This window comes from Prunus mume, linkage group LG5, assembly GCF_029339155.1.
Source record: "Prunus mume cultivar Tortuosa linkage group LG5, ASM2933915v1, whole genome shotgun sequence".
Lineage (NCBI taxonomy): Eukaryota > Viridiplantae > Streptophyta > Magnoliopsida > Rosales > Rosaceae > Prunus > Prunus mume.
In genome coordinates this window covers 11671174-11690354 of record NC_142702.1, presented here as the reverse complement: position 1 = coordinate 11690354, position 19181 = coordinate 11671174, and the positions used below count along the sequence as shown (strand labels likewise).

The 19181-nt window shown below is 37.5% G+C and overlaps 2 protein-coding genes and 1 pseudogene across 4 annotated transcripts; 2 read left to right on the top strand and 1 right to left on the bottom strand.

Moving 5' to 3' along the window:
- Positions 1-5806, top strand: LOC103331183 (uncharacterized). The gene is made up of 5 exons (XM_008233791.3): positions 1-545; positions 2155-2860; positions 3747-4116; positions 4742-5139; positions 5453-5806. The coding sequence occupies exons 1-4, from the start codon at positions 302-304 to the stop codon at positions 4790-4792; spliced, it is 1371 nt and encodes a 456-aa protein (XP_008232013.2). The 5' UTR covers positions 1-301; the 3' UTR covers positions 4793-5139; positions 5453-5806.
- A 1050-nt stretch (positions 5807-6856) lies between these two features.
- Positions 6857-14648, bottom strand: LOC103331182 (Zn-dependent exopeptidases superfamily protein). Of its 3 annotated transcripts, XM_008233790.3 has the most exons (11): positions 14382-14648; positions 14185-14275; positions 13716-13851; positions 13200-13472; positions 12611-12758; positions 11589-11828; positions 10739-10871; positions 9613-9794; positions 8954-9066; positions 7507-7611; positions 6857-7255 (listed from the first exon to the last, which is right to left on the bottom strand). In XM_008233790.3, the coding sequence occupies exons 1-11, from the start codon at positions 14547-14549 to the stop codon at positions 7252-7254; spliced, it is 1593 nt and encodes a 530-aa protein (XP_008232012.1). In that variant the 5' UTR covers positions 14550-14648; the 3' UTR covers positions 6857-7251. The 3 variants fall into 3 exon arrangements, with proteins under 3 accessions (XP_008232012.1, XP_088909807.1, XP_088909806.1); XM_089053681.1 differs by lacking the exon at positions 11589-11828; XM_089053680.1 differs by lacking the exon at positions 6857-7255 and having other exon boundaries at positions 7503-7611.
- On the top strand, positions 6964-7393 carry LOC148916926 (protein LITTLE ZIPPER 4 pseudogene; annotated as a pseudogene).
- Positions 14649-19181: the final 4533 nt, after the last annotated feature.

Genomic DNA, 19181 nt, shown 5'->3' with positions numbered 1-19181 from the left:
ATCGTCAAACTCAAACCCTATCTCTCTTCGTCTTTAAATCCCATTCATTCTCTTTCTGTCTGACTCTTTTTCTCTCTCTTCGTTCTCATCCTGAAACCCTAGAATAACCCCCAAATTCACATGAAATCCAAACCCCAAAATCTCGTTGGGGTTTCAGTCTCAGAGGACACATACGTCCTTTGATGAATTGTTCGCCAACTATCCTCAAACCCTAGCCTCGACTTTTGCCCTTTGCTTTCGATTGCGTATTCGTACGTATATTGGGACAGAGAGAGAAAGAGGGAGGAGGGATCGTTTGGCTATGGAGGGCTCTGTGGTGGAGGATCTCGGAGCCCCAGAGTCATGGGAGGTCGCCGGTTTGGACGAGGCCATGAACCGCCTTATGCTTTCCTCCAACAAAGACTCCAAGCCCCAAGACCTCAACGATGTCTCGCCTTTGGTTTCCTCGGCTTCTGATGCTTCTGATAAGTTTTCCGAGGATGCCCTCAATCAAGTCGACCAATTCCTTCGCGAGGCCTTGCAAAACCCTAGGGAGCGCCTGTCAAGTAAGCTTCACATAAGTATTAGGTAGTTTGATATATGTGTTTTTGTTCCTATAATTGCCTACACCGACCAAAAAAGTCACTTTCATGTTTTGACCGTCAGATTATTCTTAAGCTTCTTCAAAATTGCAGCGGAAATTGAATCAAAATTCGGTTAATTTGGTTTAGTATGTTTGTCTTTGGATGGGTTGTATGCAACTGGTTTAGTATGTCATTTTCGTTGACCTTCAAATGTTCTCTATTGGAAGGTGTGCCCTTTTATGAGATGCATTATTCATGAATGAATAACAGAAATCAAGACATATGCAAAAGTAATAAGCTACTGGATGAACACTTCCATTCAAATTTTGAGCCGATTTCGTTAGAGGGCTTTATTACCTCCGCAAAGCAAGAAAGATGAAGATCACATGATATAACATCTCTTCCAGTTCGTGACTAAATGACTCTCCTTTATTATTTTTGGATGTTTTAATGTATATGCTCATCAAAACAGACTCAGGAGTTCCTTCAGTTTTCTATTTTTAGATTCTGTAGGGTGTAGTAGCTTTGATGGTCAGGGACGGAATTTACCTTACATACAAAACCTAATTGCAAATCCCTAATTGATAATTCATAACACCTAATTGAAAATCCCTAATTTATACTTCATGAACCTTAAAAAAATCCCCAAATTTCAGTAACAACAAATTCAAGAAAGAAAATTTTAAGATTCCACCAATAAAATAATTTTTTTGGTAACATTCCACCAATAAAATATGATCTACCAAGAAAATTGTACATGTTAAAGGGCTGATGCGTGAAGTGGGGTAGGCTGTACGGTGGGCTACATGTGACTTTCGGCTGAATAATAATAAAAGCCACCTGGGCTACAGCCCAGGTCAGCCTGTGGTTGGGTCCGTCCCTGTTGACAGTGAAAGAGTGTGATTACCTTTATACATTATCAAATTGCATTGCGGCATTTGACATGAATTTATGTGGAATAAAGGGAGAAATGGGTGTATGTTCAGGGTTGAAGGATGGTTTGTTGTTGTGATAGAAATAAAATCTTGCACTCACCTGTAAAAAAATGTGAGGTTGGAACTTCTAACAGTGTGGTCGATGAACTAGATGTAAACCTTATTTCTTGTATCTTTAGAAACATTTATCTTAGAAGCCCATATGTACGACATCACTGTTTCATGGATTTCTCAATGTAAAATATTAGTATGTGCTCATCTAAAGATCTTCACCCCTCCCGCCTGGCTCTCGAGATTCTCCTGTTTTATGTTTGTCTAACAGTACAACTACACTTTCTACTAGTTGTACTAAACTATGGATGGAAAATGTTCCTTGATATTTTTAAATCATGATTAAGCACAAGATGCAGAGTAAAGCCTGAATGTGATACACTATTTTACAAGGAATGAAAAAGATTGACTTAGTAGACGTTGTGATAATAATTGCCCCCTTCTTTTCTCTTTATACTTCTCATCATCCTCATCATCCTCCTCATTCATTGCTATTTTATCATAGTTGTTGTCATAATATGTTTGGTTCATGCAGTTAGGATGTGCTGTCTTGTTTGGATTTATCTCTTCATAATAATGAACTTCATAGATATCTTCTTGTGCAGTTTTACGGATGGAGCAAGATGTTGAGAAGTTTATCCGTGATCCTATTCAGCAGCAGCTAGAGTTTCAGCAGTTGCCCACTTCTTATTTACGATTGGCTGCACACCGTGTGGCTCAACATTATTCACTTCAGTCAATGGTTTTATTAGATAATAATTTACCTGATGGCTCTGGTTCCAGAATTATTGTCCGTAAAACTTCTGAGTGTCGACTCCCTCAGATTCGCCTTGCAGACATACCTGTTAGTTTACCATCAGAAGACGGTGGTGTTACTAAGGTTGCAATAAAACAGAGGCCACAGAAACGGTCACAGACTGCCAACAATGCAAATTCAAATTCGGCAAAATCAAACAGTTCCAAAACTGTTGAAGAACGGAAAGAAGAGTATAACAGGGCTCGTGCACGAATATTTAATTCGAGTATTAATATGAGTGGCAGTTCAAGTGGGAAATCAGAAAGTGAACCAAGAATGCAGGATACTCCACAACATGTGCCTTTGGTGATGCCAAAGGTGGAAGATAAGTCAAGTGTTTCTGATTTACATTCTGGTAGGGGTTTAATTGAGTCATCAACAAGTAGCAGTAGAACAGCTAGAAGTAGGCCAGAGAAGGAGCCAGTTGGGCGGTACAAACCAAATAATAGGGTAGCTATATTTAGGGATCGTGAGATTGATCGGAAGGACCCTGATTATGACCGGAGCTATGACAGGTATGGTATACATTGTCTGTATCGGCTTTTTTTTCACCTTTCCCAGTTGTTTCTTTGGAAGGGGTCATGGCAGGAACATTGTTATTTTTTTTCCTTGGGAAGGAGATGTCTGTTTAATCTAAGAAAATTGTTTGGAGTCAAGATCTCTTCTCATAATTGCTAATGCCTTTCTCTTTGTTTGACATGGTTTTCTCTGTCTTTGTGGTAAACAAAAGAAAATAAGATAGTATGATAGTCTTATCTATGCAAAAAATAATTTTTAACCCACATTGTAATTGTTGTCAGTATTGAAGCCTGTCCTTTCATCCATATGGTGACCATAATTCTTTTGTCTTTGGAGGCAAACTCTTGTTTCATAATTTTTATTGTGGTCAGGTGGTCCAGTTAAGTTTTACTGTTTACTTAAGCTACCGCCTTTCTTTTCTTTTGACATGATTTTCTTGTTTTTAAAAAAAATATAATGAGATTATCTTATCCATTCATGGAAAAATTGGTTCCTTATGAACATTGTTATTGTTGTCGGTATTGAAGTCTGTCCTTTCATCCATAGGGTGACTTCTGGTGTTTGTGGACAATCTGCCACTACATGTTTCAAACTCCTAAATATGCTTTCTGATATTTTCCCCTCTGTACTTTTTTTATCCATCTCTACCCATAATGATAATGAATGCTATAATTGATAGAAGCCAACAAAGTAAGAACTTAAGGGTAGAATGTTGTTGTCTATCAAGTTTTCCATGTAGCCCAGACCAGAAAATTGTTCTGGAGCATGCATTGTTGTATAGCTCCAAGTGTACTTAATTTTGTTATTTTATAGTTAGCTAAAGCTTTATGGTCTATGGTGGATCAGGATGAGAATGAATCCGGTAATAAAATATTTTTTCAGGTACATGCAAAGATTCGATCCTGGGTTTGGATTCACTGGTGGACCGTATACCATCCAGCCTATGTATACACCTGCATTGAACTACAACACCGAATTTCCTCAACTTGGTGCTGCTCATAGGCCTCAGATTTCCACTGAACATCAGCCTCGGCCTCTTCCACAACACCTACCTGGGCCTTGGGTTGCACCATCAGTCCCTGCAGGAATTGGTTATGGTCATCCAGAGACTATAATCACACCATTTAATGCGAATCATGTTGGTGCGCGATCTACATCTGGCATATATCTGCATTCATCCCAGTATCCTTGTCAGCGCCCTGGAATGCCCTTTCTCCATCCTCATGAACACATTCACCAACCTTTTTCACAGGTGTGGCGATTTAACAGCTATCTTCTGTAGTGTTTTAGTAATCTTGTTAATTTGTTGTTGAAGATGTTATCTCCTTTTTTTTAAACACGGAATGTGTGAGACTTCTGATCACTATTTCTCGAGGAAGGGGGACCATATCCTTTTTTTCTTATAAATGTTTTGAACTTTAATGTATAGTGCTAATGGATTCCTTTTGTGGTCTTTACCTCGAATTTCAGTCCATATTATGATTGTTTTAATACCACCTTGCTTATTATCAGCCATTGAAGTAGCCTCAGCCTTATCATCAAGGTTTTTTTTTTTCCTCTAAAATTCTAGTGTACAAAAAGAAAAAGATGTTTTTTTAATTGCTTCCCTTGAATAACCTTTGGCATAAAACTGATGACGTGTTCTTTTAATTTTAAATTTTTTTTTTCTCCTCCTGGTAATCTTGGAAAATAGTCATCTAAAGTAGAACAACAGATATGCATATTAAATTGCAATTTCAGTGCAGTGATTCTAATATAAAAAACCCTGTTGATGAATAAAAAATTGTGCAGAGTTTTTACTTATTCGTAAAATGCTTCTTAAGTAGCAGGTTCCACATATTTTGACTGCTTGTAATATGATGCTTGTTTTTCTACAGTCTCATCAACAGCAACCTGATGCAAGTTTTGGGTTAGCCCGGCCCCGGTGAGGGGCTGGGGCCGTGCCTGCACCCTGCCTGCTCAGAGTCGAGCATAAAGTGTGATGGGCTGTGAGAGCCGCACATATTTCAGTTGGCAGGAGTGCAGGCATAGAGAACCAAGGTGGGCTTGAGTGGATGGATCAATTCTATGGACACCTGCATCATCCATTCCCCCCTTCCTTGGTTGCAATGGAAGCTTCTCCCATCCATGATGAATGATGAGGAAGCTCTACGTGTTTGGAAATATATCGAAATCAGCTCTTTTGAGAGCTTTGTTTACCCCATATGATGACGAAGATGATGATCTAGAAGAATTTTAACAGAGCTGGGAAAGTATGTGCTCTGCTTGGATGAAGGTATGCTCTCAGGACATGCATGAGTGCATTTATATATGGACACACAAATACGAACACACACACACATTCACACATGCTCATCCACCACCCAGAATGGTGTTTTATTGAAGATCCAACTTGAACACTTGCATCATCTTATGAAAAAACTTGATTACTTGCATCGACAATGAGATGCACAGTAGGTGACAGTGGATAGGATGATCTGATCTCGCAGTTGATATGCCAGTTTCTGACTTCTCCTCGGATAGACTTTTTTGTATATATATTCATTAAATAGAAGCATGAACAAATCGCTTTGGATTTTGTTTTGCAGGCTTTGGTAGTTTGTTTAGAGAGTAAGCAGCACAACAAAGAGCCAGAGGGAGTGCGAATAGGAAGATAAAGCTATTTGTATGCTTTTGGGAGCTTTGGTCTGCATCCAGGTTGTTCTGACAAAAGATCTGATAGTTTACTTCTGAAGCTTTACTAGAACAATCTGCAGAAAAAGAAAAAGAAAAAAAAAGGTCATTCTGCATCATGTATCATATAACACTTTGGTCTGCATTTATTTATTTTTATGACCACCTTTATTTTATTTGAATGCGATAATTATCTGTTGTAGCAATTCTAAAACCCTCACCGGGTCTATGGGTCGTTAAACTCTGCAATCTAGACATGTTATTTTTCAGGCTGCATCCAATGATATCGCTTGAATCTAAACAGTTTTTGGTTTACTGCCAAATTTTTTTCATTTTGGTGTGGTGTTCTTTTCCGGACAAGTATTTCGGGTTTGGACACTAGATGCGCCCGAGAAAGTAGGTCCGAATTCACTATTGGGGTGTAGCTACAGGGGCTTGTAAGATGTTTATCAAAAGTGAAAGAAGGTTGCTTTATTTCCCGTATGCAAATTCACTGCTCTCTTTTTTGGTCGAAAGCTCACTGCCCCCTAAAGAGTCACAAATAGTGCTTTTACAATACTTTTTTCCAAAGCTTGTAGTGCATTAATTTGTAGTTTAAACATAACCGGTTACTCGAATTTTCGTAAATCTCAACTTGTGGGGGTATATGTATATATATGAATAAGCTCAAGACTCGGTTTACTGTGATGTCGATGAGGCTAGAGCCTAACATTCTCATAAGTATGTTAAATTTCCTGAAGGAAAATAGTTTACTCCTCTTTACAGTCAAATAACTGTTTGATAAGTGTGCAGACTCTTTTTCGTGTTTTTAATTATATATGTATACACACACATATAAGAAGCCATGTGTTTGATAATACAAATGGTTAAGGGGTCGGATTAACAAAAATATTATTAAATAATCCAATTCAGGTAGTTTTTAGGCCACTAAACATTTGACTAGGGAGCTGATTTGACTAGGAAGCCATATAATTGAGCTTGCCAAATGGTCCGTACCATAATTCTTTCCTTAGGTAGTCACTCCGCAACACGTGCATAAGCATGGTATTGAGGCTGCATCATTGTCATGTGTCTTTGTTTTGTTGTCTTAGACCATGTCATCTATTGTTCGCAAATCTCACATTTTTCTCCTCCTTGTCCCTCAAGGAACTTCCTATTAACAAGTCACCCTCACGTGCAATGCTCACCTCTTCTACGTGAAAAACACCAACAACTTTATCAAAGGTAGTCTTTCAAGTTCCAAAACATGAGAAAGGCAGACAAAGGGGCTTTGCGGATGGGTGTTTCTTGTTTTCAAGTCGGTATAGTTTCCCGGGTGCTTGTTTTGTTCCCTATATGGGAAGATGTTGTATTTATATCCAATTGAAATTAAGTTCCTCACTCTGTTTCTCCAACAACATTATTTCATTTAATCCAACAGTTTGGTATGGAGAAGCTGAACTCGCAGATACATTTGCAAAACTGTTATATAATCCGACAAAATGAAATGCTAAGGAAGAAAGCTCAAGTGCTCAACCAGGAGAATCAGGCTTTGTTATCTGAGCTGAAGCAAAAACTCTCCAAGGCCGACACAAAGCTAAGAGGTAGTCCTGACATTGATGTTAGTTCTGCTTCCTCCTCAGATTCCATCAATTCCAGTAAACCGTAATTGAACAGACGCAACCTCCATGTGCCCCAACTGTCTTGCTAGACTTTTGCTTCAACGAAGTTCTTGTTACCTTTCAACCGGAAAAAATAAAAAAAAAGGTTCATTGTTCTTGCCAAAATCCAGCCTTGAACAAATTTTCCTTTTGCAGGGAAAAACTATGTGATGAATAATAAGATTCTTGAATGTAAGGAATTATTTAAAATCTCAATCTCTCTCTCTCTCTCTCTCTCTCTCTCTCTCACACACACACACACACACACACACATACATACACACGCATAATGAATAATAAATTCAGACAAGGCTACAAAGGCAACTTACGAATCTACATCCAGCTTCTTGTCTATGCTTGAGAAATCTTGGTAGAATGCCTTGAAGTGCTTGTAAGCAATGTCTATATCTTCCTTCCCACATATCTCTCTAACACTGCAGTTAACGATGGAAGTAAAGAAAGGCAACAGTGATGAATCATTTCAACATACCAGGTTGGAGAGAACAGCATTGTATCAGAGAGTAACAAAAAATGAATGGCAATCCTTTTTATTTATTATTTTTCATGTTTCTTTTCTTTTTCTTTTTCCAAAAAGCAGTTCTGACAGGAAGAATTAAGCCAATTGATTCTCTCACAAGATCAATTGACTCTTCTTAAAATGAAATCAATAGAATCACAATATCACAACATGGAAATGCTTTCTTTATCATTTTCCTCTCTTTTTACTCAAACAATATCCTGTCTTCTTCCCGACATCGTCTCATCGTAAAACAAATTTTCAGCTCATCAGAATAACAGCCACAAAAAATAGAACCAAATACTTAATGCAGTGAACAAGTTTACCTGCCACTAGAAATTCAAGAGCATGAAAAGCAGAAATTGGAAAAAATAAAAAATAAAAAATAAGATCCAGAATAAGTAGAGAAATTAACCCAAAAATTGCATGGCCTTGACAGCTTTTCTCCTAGGATATTTAGAGATGAAAGACTCTGCAAGGTGTATTCAGTTGGCTGCATATCCTTCTAACGCAGGACTAGGAGTTTGTGTGCGTCCAGCTACTAACACTAAAATGTCGCATTCTCTAGAAAGAAATAATTATTACTCCTCTATGTATACATCCATAAGGATTATCTGAAATTTTAAAATTCAGACATATAATATTAACTTATCTTTTATTGAAAAATATCAGTTACGTATAAAGGAGCGCTCATATACTTTAAACCTATCTTGGTGGGAAATATCAAAATGCTTAAAGATTTTATCATTCTTATGACGATAGTTAATCAATAATATTTATTCACTTTACTAGTTTAGTGGCTCAATTTCATTTTGTTTGGAGGAAAGGCTCACTATAGTTAGCTTGTTAATAATTTAACCCAACCCCAGATGCAAGACTGAATGTGCTAACTCCCACCCAATGGTGGTGTCTACTCATCACAAAATATCGTGATCAATAATACTAGTCACCAAAAGCTTTCCTACACATAGATAGTTGTTACTCCCCACCCAGTGGTATCCGCCCATTAAGAAATATAATCCAATTATTTCTTAAAGCCAATTATTATGATCAATAATACTAGAGTCGCCAACCACCACATGATGTGGCAGATAACATGACAGTATCATAGAAATAAATGAAGTCCAGTCCAGAGTGAGACCACAAAAATTACAAAATGAAAATATTTATACCAAAAATAAAAATGAAACACAAAATGGCAGTTGGTTTAAAAATATTTGAGATCTATTTTAATGTGACACATCAATCTATTGTGATACCTGTGCATAGAAAGTTGAGGGATGCCACAATCAACAGTACGAATACCAGCCCCTGAAGCTAGTATGGGACCTATGGTAGATCCGCATCCCATATCATTTCTCACCACAAATTCCTAATCAGAAATAATCAAATAGGTAAAAAGTGATGAGCTAAATTACAGTTATCTGAGGTAGAGACTGTAGAAAAAGAATCAACCAAACATATAGACACTCAATATTCTTTATTTAGGTAAAAAAGTGATGAGCTAAAATATAGTCATTTGCTGCCACTTGTTGACCTCATCCCGAAATGCTTTAAAATGACTTCCAAAACAGGACTGATTTATCCTTAGAGTGACATACCTCATCATCGAGGTCGTTCTATAGTATCTCATCCACAAAGGAGACGCTAAATTAAAGGGAGGAGGAGAAGGAGGGGGGTTTTTAATATAGAAAAGAAAGTCACTAGTGACCTTCAGAGTTTCTTTGCGATATGGATTTCAATTTTTGCTGTAATAGGTCAGCAACATTTGAATATACTTTTAGAAAGTAATCTTTTTTTTTGGGGGGCCCAGTAAATAAACGAAAGAAAGAAATTACTCACTAACAGTGAATACCTGACTTATTTAATGCAAGATTGTTAAAGGGGTAACCAAACTGGGTTGGCCAACAGTGAATACCTGAGTTGGAAGGTTGTGGATTTTGCCAATTTCTTTGAAAAGAAAAGATGTAACTCCACTAGTAGCATAGCGCTGGTTTGCATTATGCTTGATAACGAGTCCCTTTTGCATTTCTGGTCGATGGTGTTCTTCATGCTTGTCCATGAAATTTGGGTGTACACCATGAGCCATGTCTGCTGACACTATTAAGAGAAAGCATCCAAAATACACACTCAGAAAGTAGAAATTGAACGAAATAAGTTATATGCCCATCACAAAAGAATAAAATGAGCTATATAACAGTCTATCAAAACTTCTCTGCAGTTTGTTAGATTGTACTGGTGTCAGGATCAACACTAATGTCTTTGCCTGCTCATATATTTATGGGGTTTCATCAGCAATGGCCCTTGAACTTTTGGGCTTTCATCAAAGTGGTAACCCAACTTTAATTAATGTGGTCCTCGTCCTTTCCCTATGTGCATTAGTGTGGTACCTCTGTTAGAATCTGTTTGAGTACAAATTCAGTTTCCAGGGATAACTCAATTAAAGTAGAAAATAAAAGAATGTACAATATGTATGTATTGTCTTAATTATTCCCAGCTTCACTGTCTCGGGTTTCCATTTGAATGGAAGGATTTAAAACGAGAGATTTGGATTTGAATTTTTAGTGTAAATTGTTGAACAGGACGTTGGAAAAATTAATTTACAAATTTATAAATAAACCCAATTCTAGACATGTATTTATAAAAAAACCCAAGCACTATGTGGTTTATGAAGATAGGAAATTCATACTGCTAAATGCCAATTAACCAATTTACAATCAAACCCAAACCCTAATTTTAAATTCTTCCATTGAAATGGACCAAACTGTAGTATATCATGGTATAATTCTAAATAATAGGTCAAAAACTTCCTAGAATGAAATTATGTACCCTAACTTGGGGTACATTTATTTTCAGGCATGTGACTGGAAAAGTTGATGACATTTGTTAATACCAACAAAAGTACATGGGGATAGAATTGTAGTGCGTACACCTTTTTCAACAATTTAACATACATAAAGCTAAACAAAAAAAATCTAATATAATGATGAAAAGAGAATTATAAAAAGTCCTGCAGGAAAAAAAAATTAAGGTGCAGATCATACCAAGAAATGATTTGCGAATTGCACGCTCAAAAGCACCTTCACCAACATATGTGTCAGCTAAGCAACTAATTATACGTCTCATAGCCTGAAACATAGTTGGAGCACCAGCCCCCTGAATTGAGCCTGAACCAACCTAAACAATAAGGTTAGAGATAACATCTGTGAACTGGTAAAAAAGGCAAGAGATAATGCACATGTAACACTACTATCATTTATAATTGCAAAATGAGTAGCAAGAGGATGTGCCTTGTGGAAATAAGAACTAACAAATTGAAAGACATCTGACAGACAGTGATAACTGGTTTTATTAATAACATGTTGGTTAAAAACTAGCAATTCCATAGCAAACTCATGTATTCAAAAAATAATAACATAAAGTGAAAAAGAACTTAAAACATGGACCTCTACACACAGAGAAAAGTAAATATCGGCTTTCCAGATAGTGTAGCACTTGTGTTCATGACTGACACTCTGAAAATGTGGGGTCCGTACTTGTCACATCATCAGTTAACGGCCAATTTGGCAGATTTGTAATGGAGGTCTAACATTGCAACGAAATCATAATTTCAGGTCTAAGATTGCAATGTGTTAAAGATGAGGTATGAATTGACAAAGGGTGCAGACTTGGATGGGGTAAAGTGTAATTGGCCCTATGTGTATAATCCTTCAAGTAATTTTAGAGTTCATCACAAGTGATTAAGTGATTAACTAGATTCTCATAAGATAGAGAATTTGTGAGGCACAGAAACTATCCTTAGAGACATGAATCTGAATCTCGCATGACAAGAAAATCACTAAGATCAGGATAAATGAAACTTCATGCTGTGAGAACCTGTGAAGAATGAAATACCTCTTCATTGTCAAATAAAGCAACCATCCGTATAGCCTGTTCACTTGATAAATCACCAGGTGATTTACATGAATCAATGAGAGCCCTTAACGCGCAATAACTTGAGGCAAGATTATCTAACCTTCCTGAAAAAATAAATTCATCGTTTCCACCTCCGAGGCAGCTAGGTTGTGTATCACAAACATTCAGCTCAATACTCACTATGTCGTCAATGTTAGAATTAAGCTCATCTGAGAGAGCCTGAAAATCATAGTTGTGTGTATTAGTTCAATGAAAATGTATTTGACACCTAAACTACTTCACAAAACTCAAATTAGTGCACCAAATGAAGAAGTTGAAGTTTTAAGTTAAAGTTAGCGCTAGATATAAGAGTTCACTAGTGCACAAGTCCAACACTATATATCTGTGATATAAGTCAAACATAAAAACTGGACCATTCTAGCCATTTGATATGGGAATGCCCGCATAATATATCCAACGTAATAAAATCACATCACATACGTTTCTTTATAGATAACTACCATTCTTATATAGTCTCAAGGTATTACCATTTCTGTAGAGTTTAGAGAATGATATGGATTGAATGCTTTAACTTAAAATGACAAGAAATTTTTGGGCCTCTTAAAGTTGCATAAAAAGGATACATAGAAGAGGCATTCTCATTTCTAACACCAGTGACATTATTATGAATATAGTAATTTTCCTGCACTTTCCTGTTGAAAAAGCACTGATAATGAACAACTCTTATAAACAATGCACTACCTTTCGCTTTTATTTATTTATTATAATGTTGAAAAGACATTTCTTGAATTTTGTGAAACAATATGCTTCTAGTATTTTAGAGTGACATGAATAAACCTTCTTTATTTCCAAAACATAGTCACATTACAAAAGATCATGGAAAGTGCAAGCTCGCAATTCACACCACACCGGAAACACACAAAGATCTGATATCCCAGCCTATACTTTTGAAAGATACCTTTAAGTTTTTACCAACTAATTTAGGAAAACCAAACAGATACCTGCATGAGCAATGGATGATGAGCCGCTTTTGAAGATGTTGTGGTACTTTTCTCTTTTGTCTCCACAGACGCTTCTTCTAGTTTCGATGCCAGTAATGGAATTAGTTGAGTCTCTACATTTGGTTTAAATCCATCCTTGTTCACTGTGCTAAACCAGCACACAAAAAACAAAAAGATAATATGAGGGATCGCCCACTACTTATAAATCACAACACCATGACTACTCACAAACTTTGGCTTGGAGAAAACAGTGTCGGGAATTGAAGAAAGTCAAGTTTTACTATATGCCTCATGCTAAATTTTGGCTTGATTGCACTGTATATTTTAATTATTGCTTCCTTTAAAAAAGAAAACGGATATAATTTTACCTCTTAAAGAAATATTTGAATGTACTTTCTGGGCCCTTTTTTTTTTTTTTTTTGAAATTATACTTTCTAGGCCTTTTGACTATCACACAATAATATTTTAGAAATTATACTTTCTAGGCCTTCACCATTCACATACAGTGGTCACATATTCTTAAAACGAAAGATGGTTAAAAATAAAATAAACTGAAAAAAACTGCGGATTATAGAAGACGTTTGCTAACCGGTCAAGGTGAATGGCCAGTGTTGGTATTCGTAACAGAGGTCTCTTCACTTTGACAAGCTTATGCACAAAGGAACCGTTGCTGCCTCTCAATATGACCCTGCCTGCTACGCTTAGGTCTCTATCAAACCAAGTATGCCATAAACCACCTCCATATGTCTGCACATTGATCATTAGATATCCAGACTTGGATGATGCAGATCTTGGTTTTAATTTTAGACATGGACTGTCTGTGTGTGCAGCAATCACATGGAAACCATTACCAACAGTATACCTGAAAAACTAAGAATAAGTTTTGATTAATTAAGTGCTAATCATGTAGAACTAGAAAACTAAACGTAACAATGACAAAGAAAAAAATTGAAAGAGCAACTTCAGTTGTATACGAAGCAGTAATCACCAGTCACATACTCAACAAGGTTATGAGTAATGCAGATTGAATTGCTAATTATAAAACCTAAAACCATTTTCAACCATTTAGAGAGAATTTATCAACTGGTAGGATTGTTTCACTCACTTCTCTCCAACAGAAAATGCAACCAAACAAGACATGTTTCGTGTAAAGAAGTAGCGTCCACCAGGCTTGAGGTCCCACTCATCATTCTCATTCAGCAAATGAAAACCAGCAGCAATTAGTTGTCTTTTCGCTTCCGCTGCAAAAAAGACCAATCCTTAATTAGAACAAAATTACGACCACACACCACAGCTCATTCAGCACCTCTTTCTTTAAAATATGAGCATTATTCAGGCTGAGAATCCGTTCATTGCTAAGATTGGAATCTCGAAAATAAACCTTAAAGACCGGTTTTTCTAGTCCACATTTTAGCAGTTACACATAAGATAAGGATGCTACACAGTTTAGACTGTTCTTTTCCTCTCCTTTCCTTCCCCTAATTTTCCCAGTAACCAAACGGAGGCGTACTAACAAATTCATCAGAAAAACCAGAAATCTAAGCTAACAAATATACAAAAATTAATTAAAATACCCGTAGCATGAAAATGAGTCCAAGACTCGTTGAGGTAGTCGAGTAGATCCCCAACAATTGACGCATTTGCTCCCACCGTTGAAGCCGAGCTCTGAACCACACACATCCAGCACATTGGCATACAGATTACATCTCACATATATATCTCAAGTATGAAGAGCGAGAGAGAGAGAGAGAGAGAGAGAGAGAGAGAGAACCTCGGGGGTGTTGTGAGAATTGTTGGAGCAGAGGATTGGAGAGGTGGAGAAACTGCGAGGGCGTGAGCGAGTGAGTTGTTTGGGCTTGTGAAAGAGAAGGGAACGCCTGAGGGTGAGAGGAGGAGGGTGGAGGAGTTGCAGTTGCTGCAACCGAGTTATCGCTGCCATTTCTCTCAACCGGTGGACTGTGGACAGTCTCTGTCGAGTGTTTTGGAGCTTGTACAAAAAGGCATGAAAATAAGGATACCTCAAAATGAGTTAAAATTTCTAGCAAATGAACTGCAATGCAATCCCGTCCAAATAGTCTTGACCAAAAAAAAAATTAATAAATAATTCCAGCCAAATAAAAAAGAATTTTTTTTTTAATATAAGCGATACTTTAATCTAATCTACAGATCAGATTCAAATTTGGATGCAATGTGGACTGAATATAAACTTATTTGAAATTTGTGTGGTATATTGAATTTCAATTTGGCTTTCTAGTTGCTAATGAGAATTTTAACAGAAATTGTCAACCTTGTCAATTGAGGTAGTTCACTTGAGTTCAAGCATCTTTTGGTGATATTTTAGGGTTGGTTTGGTATCCTACTTGAATTTTGAGTTCAAAGCCACAAAACTCCATTTGGTAGGCCCATTTTTAGAAACCCCGAAAAAAAAACTAAAAACTAAAAAAACTGAAAAACATAAATTGTTAAGGAGCTTGATGATTTGGATATTAAGGAAGCTATTAATAGGGAACCAGAAGAGAGAGTTCATGCAGGAAGAGCACGAAACTAAGAAAGCTTCCTTCAAAGCGCAAAAGATGATCCTGGAGGTTTCTTTGGATCATCTGAATGAACAAGCAGCAAAGCTTCAACAATCAAGAATTGATGCTAAAGAAGATCTACTTCCCCAAATTGGGAGCACTCGACTGTCAATGAAGGCTCAAGAGCAAGAGATTCACCAATTGATCAATGTCATGGTTTCTTTATGTAGTAAGCCCTAACTGATGAGATTGTTCCTCTTTTTTTAGCATGATTTTATATATATATATATATATATATAAATAAATGTTCTTGTAATGTGGTTCATCCACCAAGAACCCGTAGGTAGGATTTTGTTTCAGTATTCCTTACTCTTATATAGTGGTTTGTCCACTAAAAACAATTTCCAGAATAAACATGTGGTACGATTTTGCTTTCCTGTTTTACAGTTTATACTCATGTGATGTTGGAGTTCTTGCATAGTATAAATCAGTTTAACTACGTGCCAATACCATCAATGGATAAAATGAATTTGTGATAATTTACGACTGCACCTAGCTTTTTGGGCTAACTTGCCAACTTATCTTGTGAAGGGATCACGTCGAATGTAGTTCACCCTCTTTGAGTTGAGGTAATGAAGGGTGATTTTGATACTTGTGATTGAATCTAGCTTTTTAGGAATTAGACTGCCTACGTACCCCTTTTAAGGGATGAAGTCGACCGTAGTTCTTTTACTCGGGACACCCTCTTTAGGTTTTGAGCCCAATAAGCACTTTTTTTCACCCTAATTTTTTCCTTGCACTGCACTTTTGGGTTTCTAGTCCAATGAGCTATTTTTTCTTCTCAAACTTTTGCTTGGCCACTTATTCGGGTTTTCAACCCAACAAGCCCTTTTTGTTGTTGTTAAAAACTAGCTTTTTTCACGCTTCCAATGCATCGGACAGTTGGACAAATTTTTTGTCGAACTTCGCATTAACATAGGGCAAAACACGTTTCCCTTTAGAGTTTGACAACTCGTAAGCTCATTAGCAAAGACCTTAGGAAAGACATGAGTCTCTGCTGGTTGAATAGTGTCAATGAAATTCCTCTACATCTGGATGGTTGACATCTTGCTCTATTTTCTCCTTGACGGAGGTGCTATGAACTTGAGCTATGTCGTTGTTCCATGTTAACCCGTTTGAGCTTTTTGAAAATCGCCTTTCATTGACTCTTGGTCATCCTTTTATTTTTTATTTTAATTATTTTTTTTATGTGTGTGAACCTTCCCTTGTTGATGATTGGAAAGATCCTCTAAACGTTGAAAGACTAAGACGCGAAGCACCTCTGTACCCGCCTCATCTTCTCTAAACACAGATTTTTTGAGGTTAGTGAGAAGTTCAAGTTCATAAACTTTTGAGTTTGGCTTTGGAAGAGTTGCTTTGAGTACTCCATTCACTTATTGAATTGTGAGGGTTGCATTGCTTTTTCTTCTCCTTTTGCCATTTTGATATTTTGTTTTAATATTTGGCGGAGAAGATTATGACGTTGGCCAAGATACTTTCCTGTAGATGATTACTCATTTGTTTGGGCTATCAGTTTTCAAAACTAATGGAAATGACCATACTGGCCCTTGAATTAGGCTAATTGGACATTAAGCTGCATCAAATTGGCTATTAAAAGATTGGAAAGATTGTGTAACAACCCGAACCTAAAATTAATATTTAATTATTAATTTATTGGAAGAAAAGACTAAAATGCCCTTAGAATTTTTATTAGGTCAAAGGTTGACTTTTTGACCAAGAGGGAATTTGAGAATTTCAGTTATACCGTTGCGTAGAGCGTAGCGAGATGAATTCGTAGACACGTAGTGGGCCCAAATCCGAGTTGTATTGAAGGATTTATAGTCAAAATAAGTTGGAGGGCAAAATAGTAATTTGGAGGGTCAGTTTTTTTAAAAACCTTCATCTTCTCTCTCTCCGGACCCGAGCCCCCGATTTCTCCCTCCAGCCGGTGGCTTCCAAGAGCCACTGTCGCCACCACAGCCACGGCGGGCCATGGGACCGGACCCAAACGGACCGGCAGCTCCCCTTCCCTTTCCGGTCAAACCCCACCGTCGAAACCGAGGATTCGCGGAATTAGCCAGAAAAGCCGATTTTTAGCAGAATTTTCGAGCTTCCGATCTCCCTCCTCCGGCCACGAAACCAGTCGAGTAAGGTATGGATTTCTAGCTATTTTTCATGCTCTAGCTGATGGTTGAGTAGGATTTGAGGAATTTCTAGCGTGAAAGGGTTAATTTCGAACCTAGGGTTCGGCCGGCTTTGAGATCACGGTTTCAGCCACTTCCGGCCACTTTTTGGGGTAGGTCCAAGAACAAAAGTGGTTCCAAATAGGGTGTTTTACCTAGGATAGGAGTCTTGAGCCGAGTTGTTGAGTTTTTCCGGCGAGCCGTTATCGCTTTAAGCACCACGCGCTGCCAGCGCGTGTGGCGGCGCGTGGGGAGCAGGGTGGGGACCACAGTCAGTTCTAGAGTGATCTCCTAGTCCTCACGAGCGCATAGGATTTCGCGGATCTTATTTCGGATACCGTTTGAACCCCGAACGGATCTCGCCTAGTGTGTGATTTCCGGGTTCACTAGTTTTGCACCGTTGGATCGTAACAATTTTCAGGTATGTTGATCTAGATAATTCCAGGATCGTATAGTATTTGACGGATCGTAAAACGGAGTCCCGGATACTCCGAAAATGTCAACCCTAGAGTATGTTTTACGGATAATTGAACCAATTACAGTCAGGGGCGGTGAAAGAACTACGTGTGGCTTGATCCTCGAAAGGCGTAGGCAGCCTACGATTACAGCGCAGCCACGAGATAGGGCCCGAGTTGTGTTATCGCTTCGGGCATTTTGGTCATTTACGACCCACAGGCACTAGGTGTCGTTTTGAGTTTCACCGGATTCCAAAGTGGAATTTGGGTCGTCGTTCAATTGGTATCGAGCATTAGGTTAACTTCCTGTAGACACTGCATTACTTATGCATCCGTATTTTTTTTTAGATTTGCTGGACAATTATCAGGTTGTTTTATTCCATTTGTTATTTTATTTTATTGCATTGGTGTGACTGAGAAAACAGTTATCCAGAAGGATTTGAAAAATTTGTTGAGGTTTTCATATAAATTTTTTTGTTATATATGTTATTGTATATACACACCTATGTCGAGATTTGAGGTTAGCAAAGTGAGTAGTTAATTATCTGTTCTTTATCCCCTATTTATATTTTGTTCGGGAAATTTATTGTGTTGTCAGAGTATACAGTAGTTGATGCACATATTCAGGAGTTGAAAAGGAAGAAGTTTAATTTTTCGGTTTTCATCAGATTTTGGTATATATAAATATATGTATATATTTATGTATATATGAATATATTTTAAGTTCAGTTGAGTATCAGTTTATTGAAAGTTTATGTAAATAACAGATTATGGTTTTCAAACCCACCATAGGATACCCCCCAGTTGCCTTGAGACAGTTATTTTGCCCCACGAGTTCGGGACGCTGAACCGTGTGGTGCCGATGTCTGATCGATTATTCCGCCCCACGAGTTGGGGACGCTGACCGTGTGGTGCCGCTATGCTCGGATTGAGAGGTGTCTCCGAGACCGCCATATGGATCAGCCGACTACGGTCCCCGAATCCGCCATTTGCGGCTCGGGTTGACTTTGTGTCACCGAGACCTGCCAGGAATTGACGGTTATCAGGAATTGACGGATCAGATATGGGGGTATGCCTAGGTGGAGAGGATTTTAGTTTGGGATGCTTTTAAACTAAATTAAGGATTTTATCCCATTATCATTATTTTCTTTCAGCATCGCAGGTACTATATGGAAATATATACATATACACATGATTACTTACAATTTTTTTTTAATGAGTCCAATACAAGAGCTTGTCTATTTTGTTTTAATTAAGTTTGCTTTAATTTACCTTATTTTATTTTATTTAAGTTGCTGTTATTCATCTTTTTATTATTAAATATGGTATTAAACAGCTCAAGTTTTTTTTAGCATATTTTGCCCCACGAGTCTTAGAG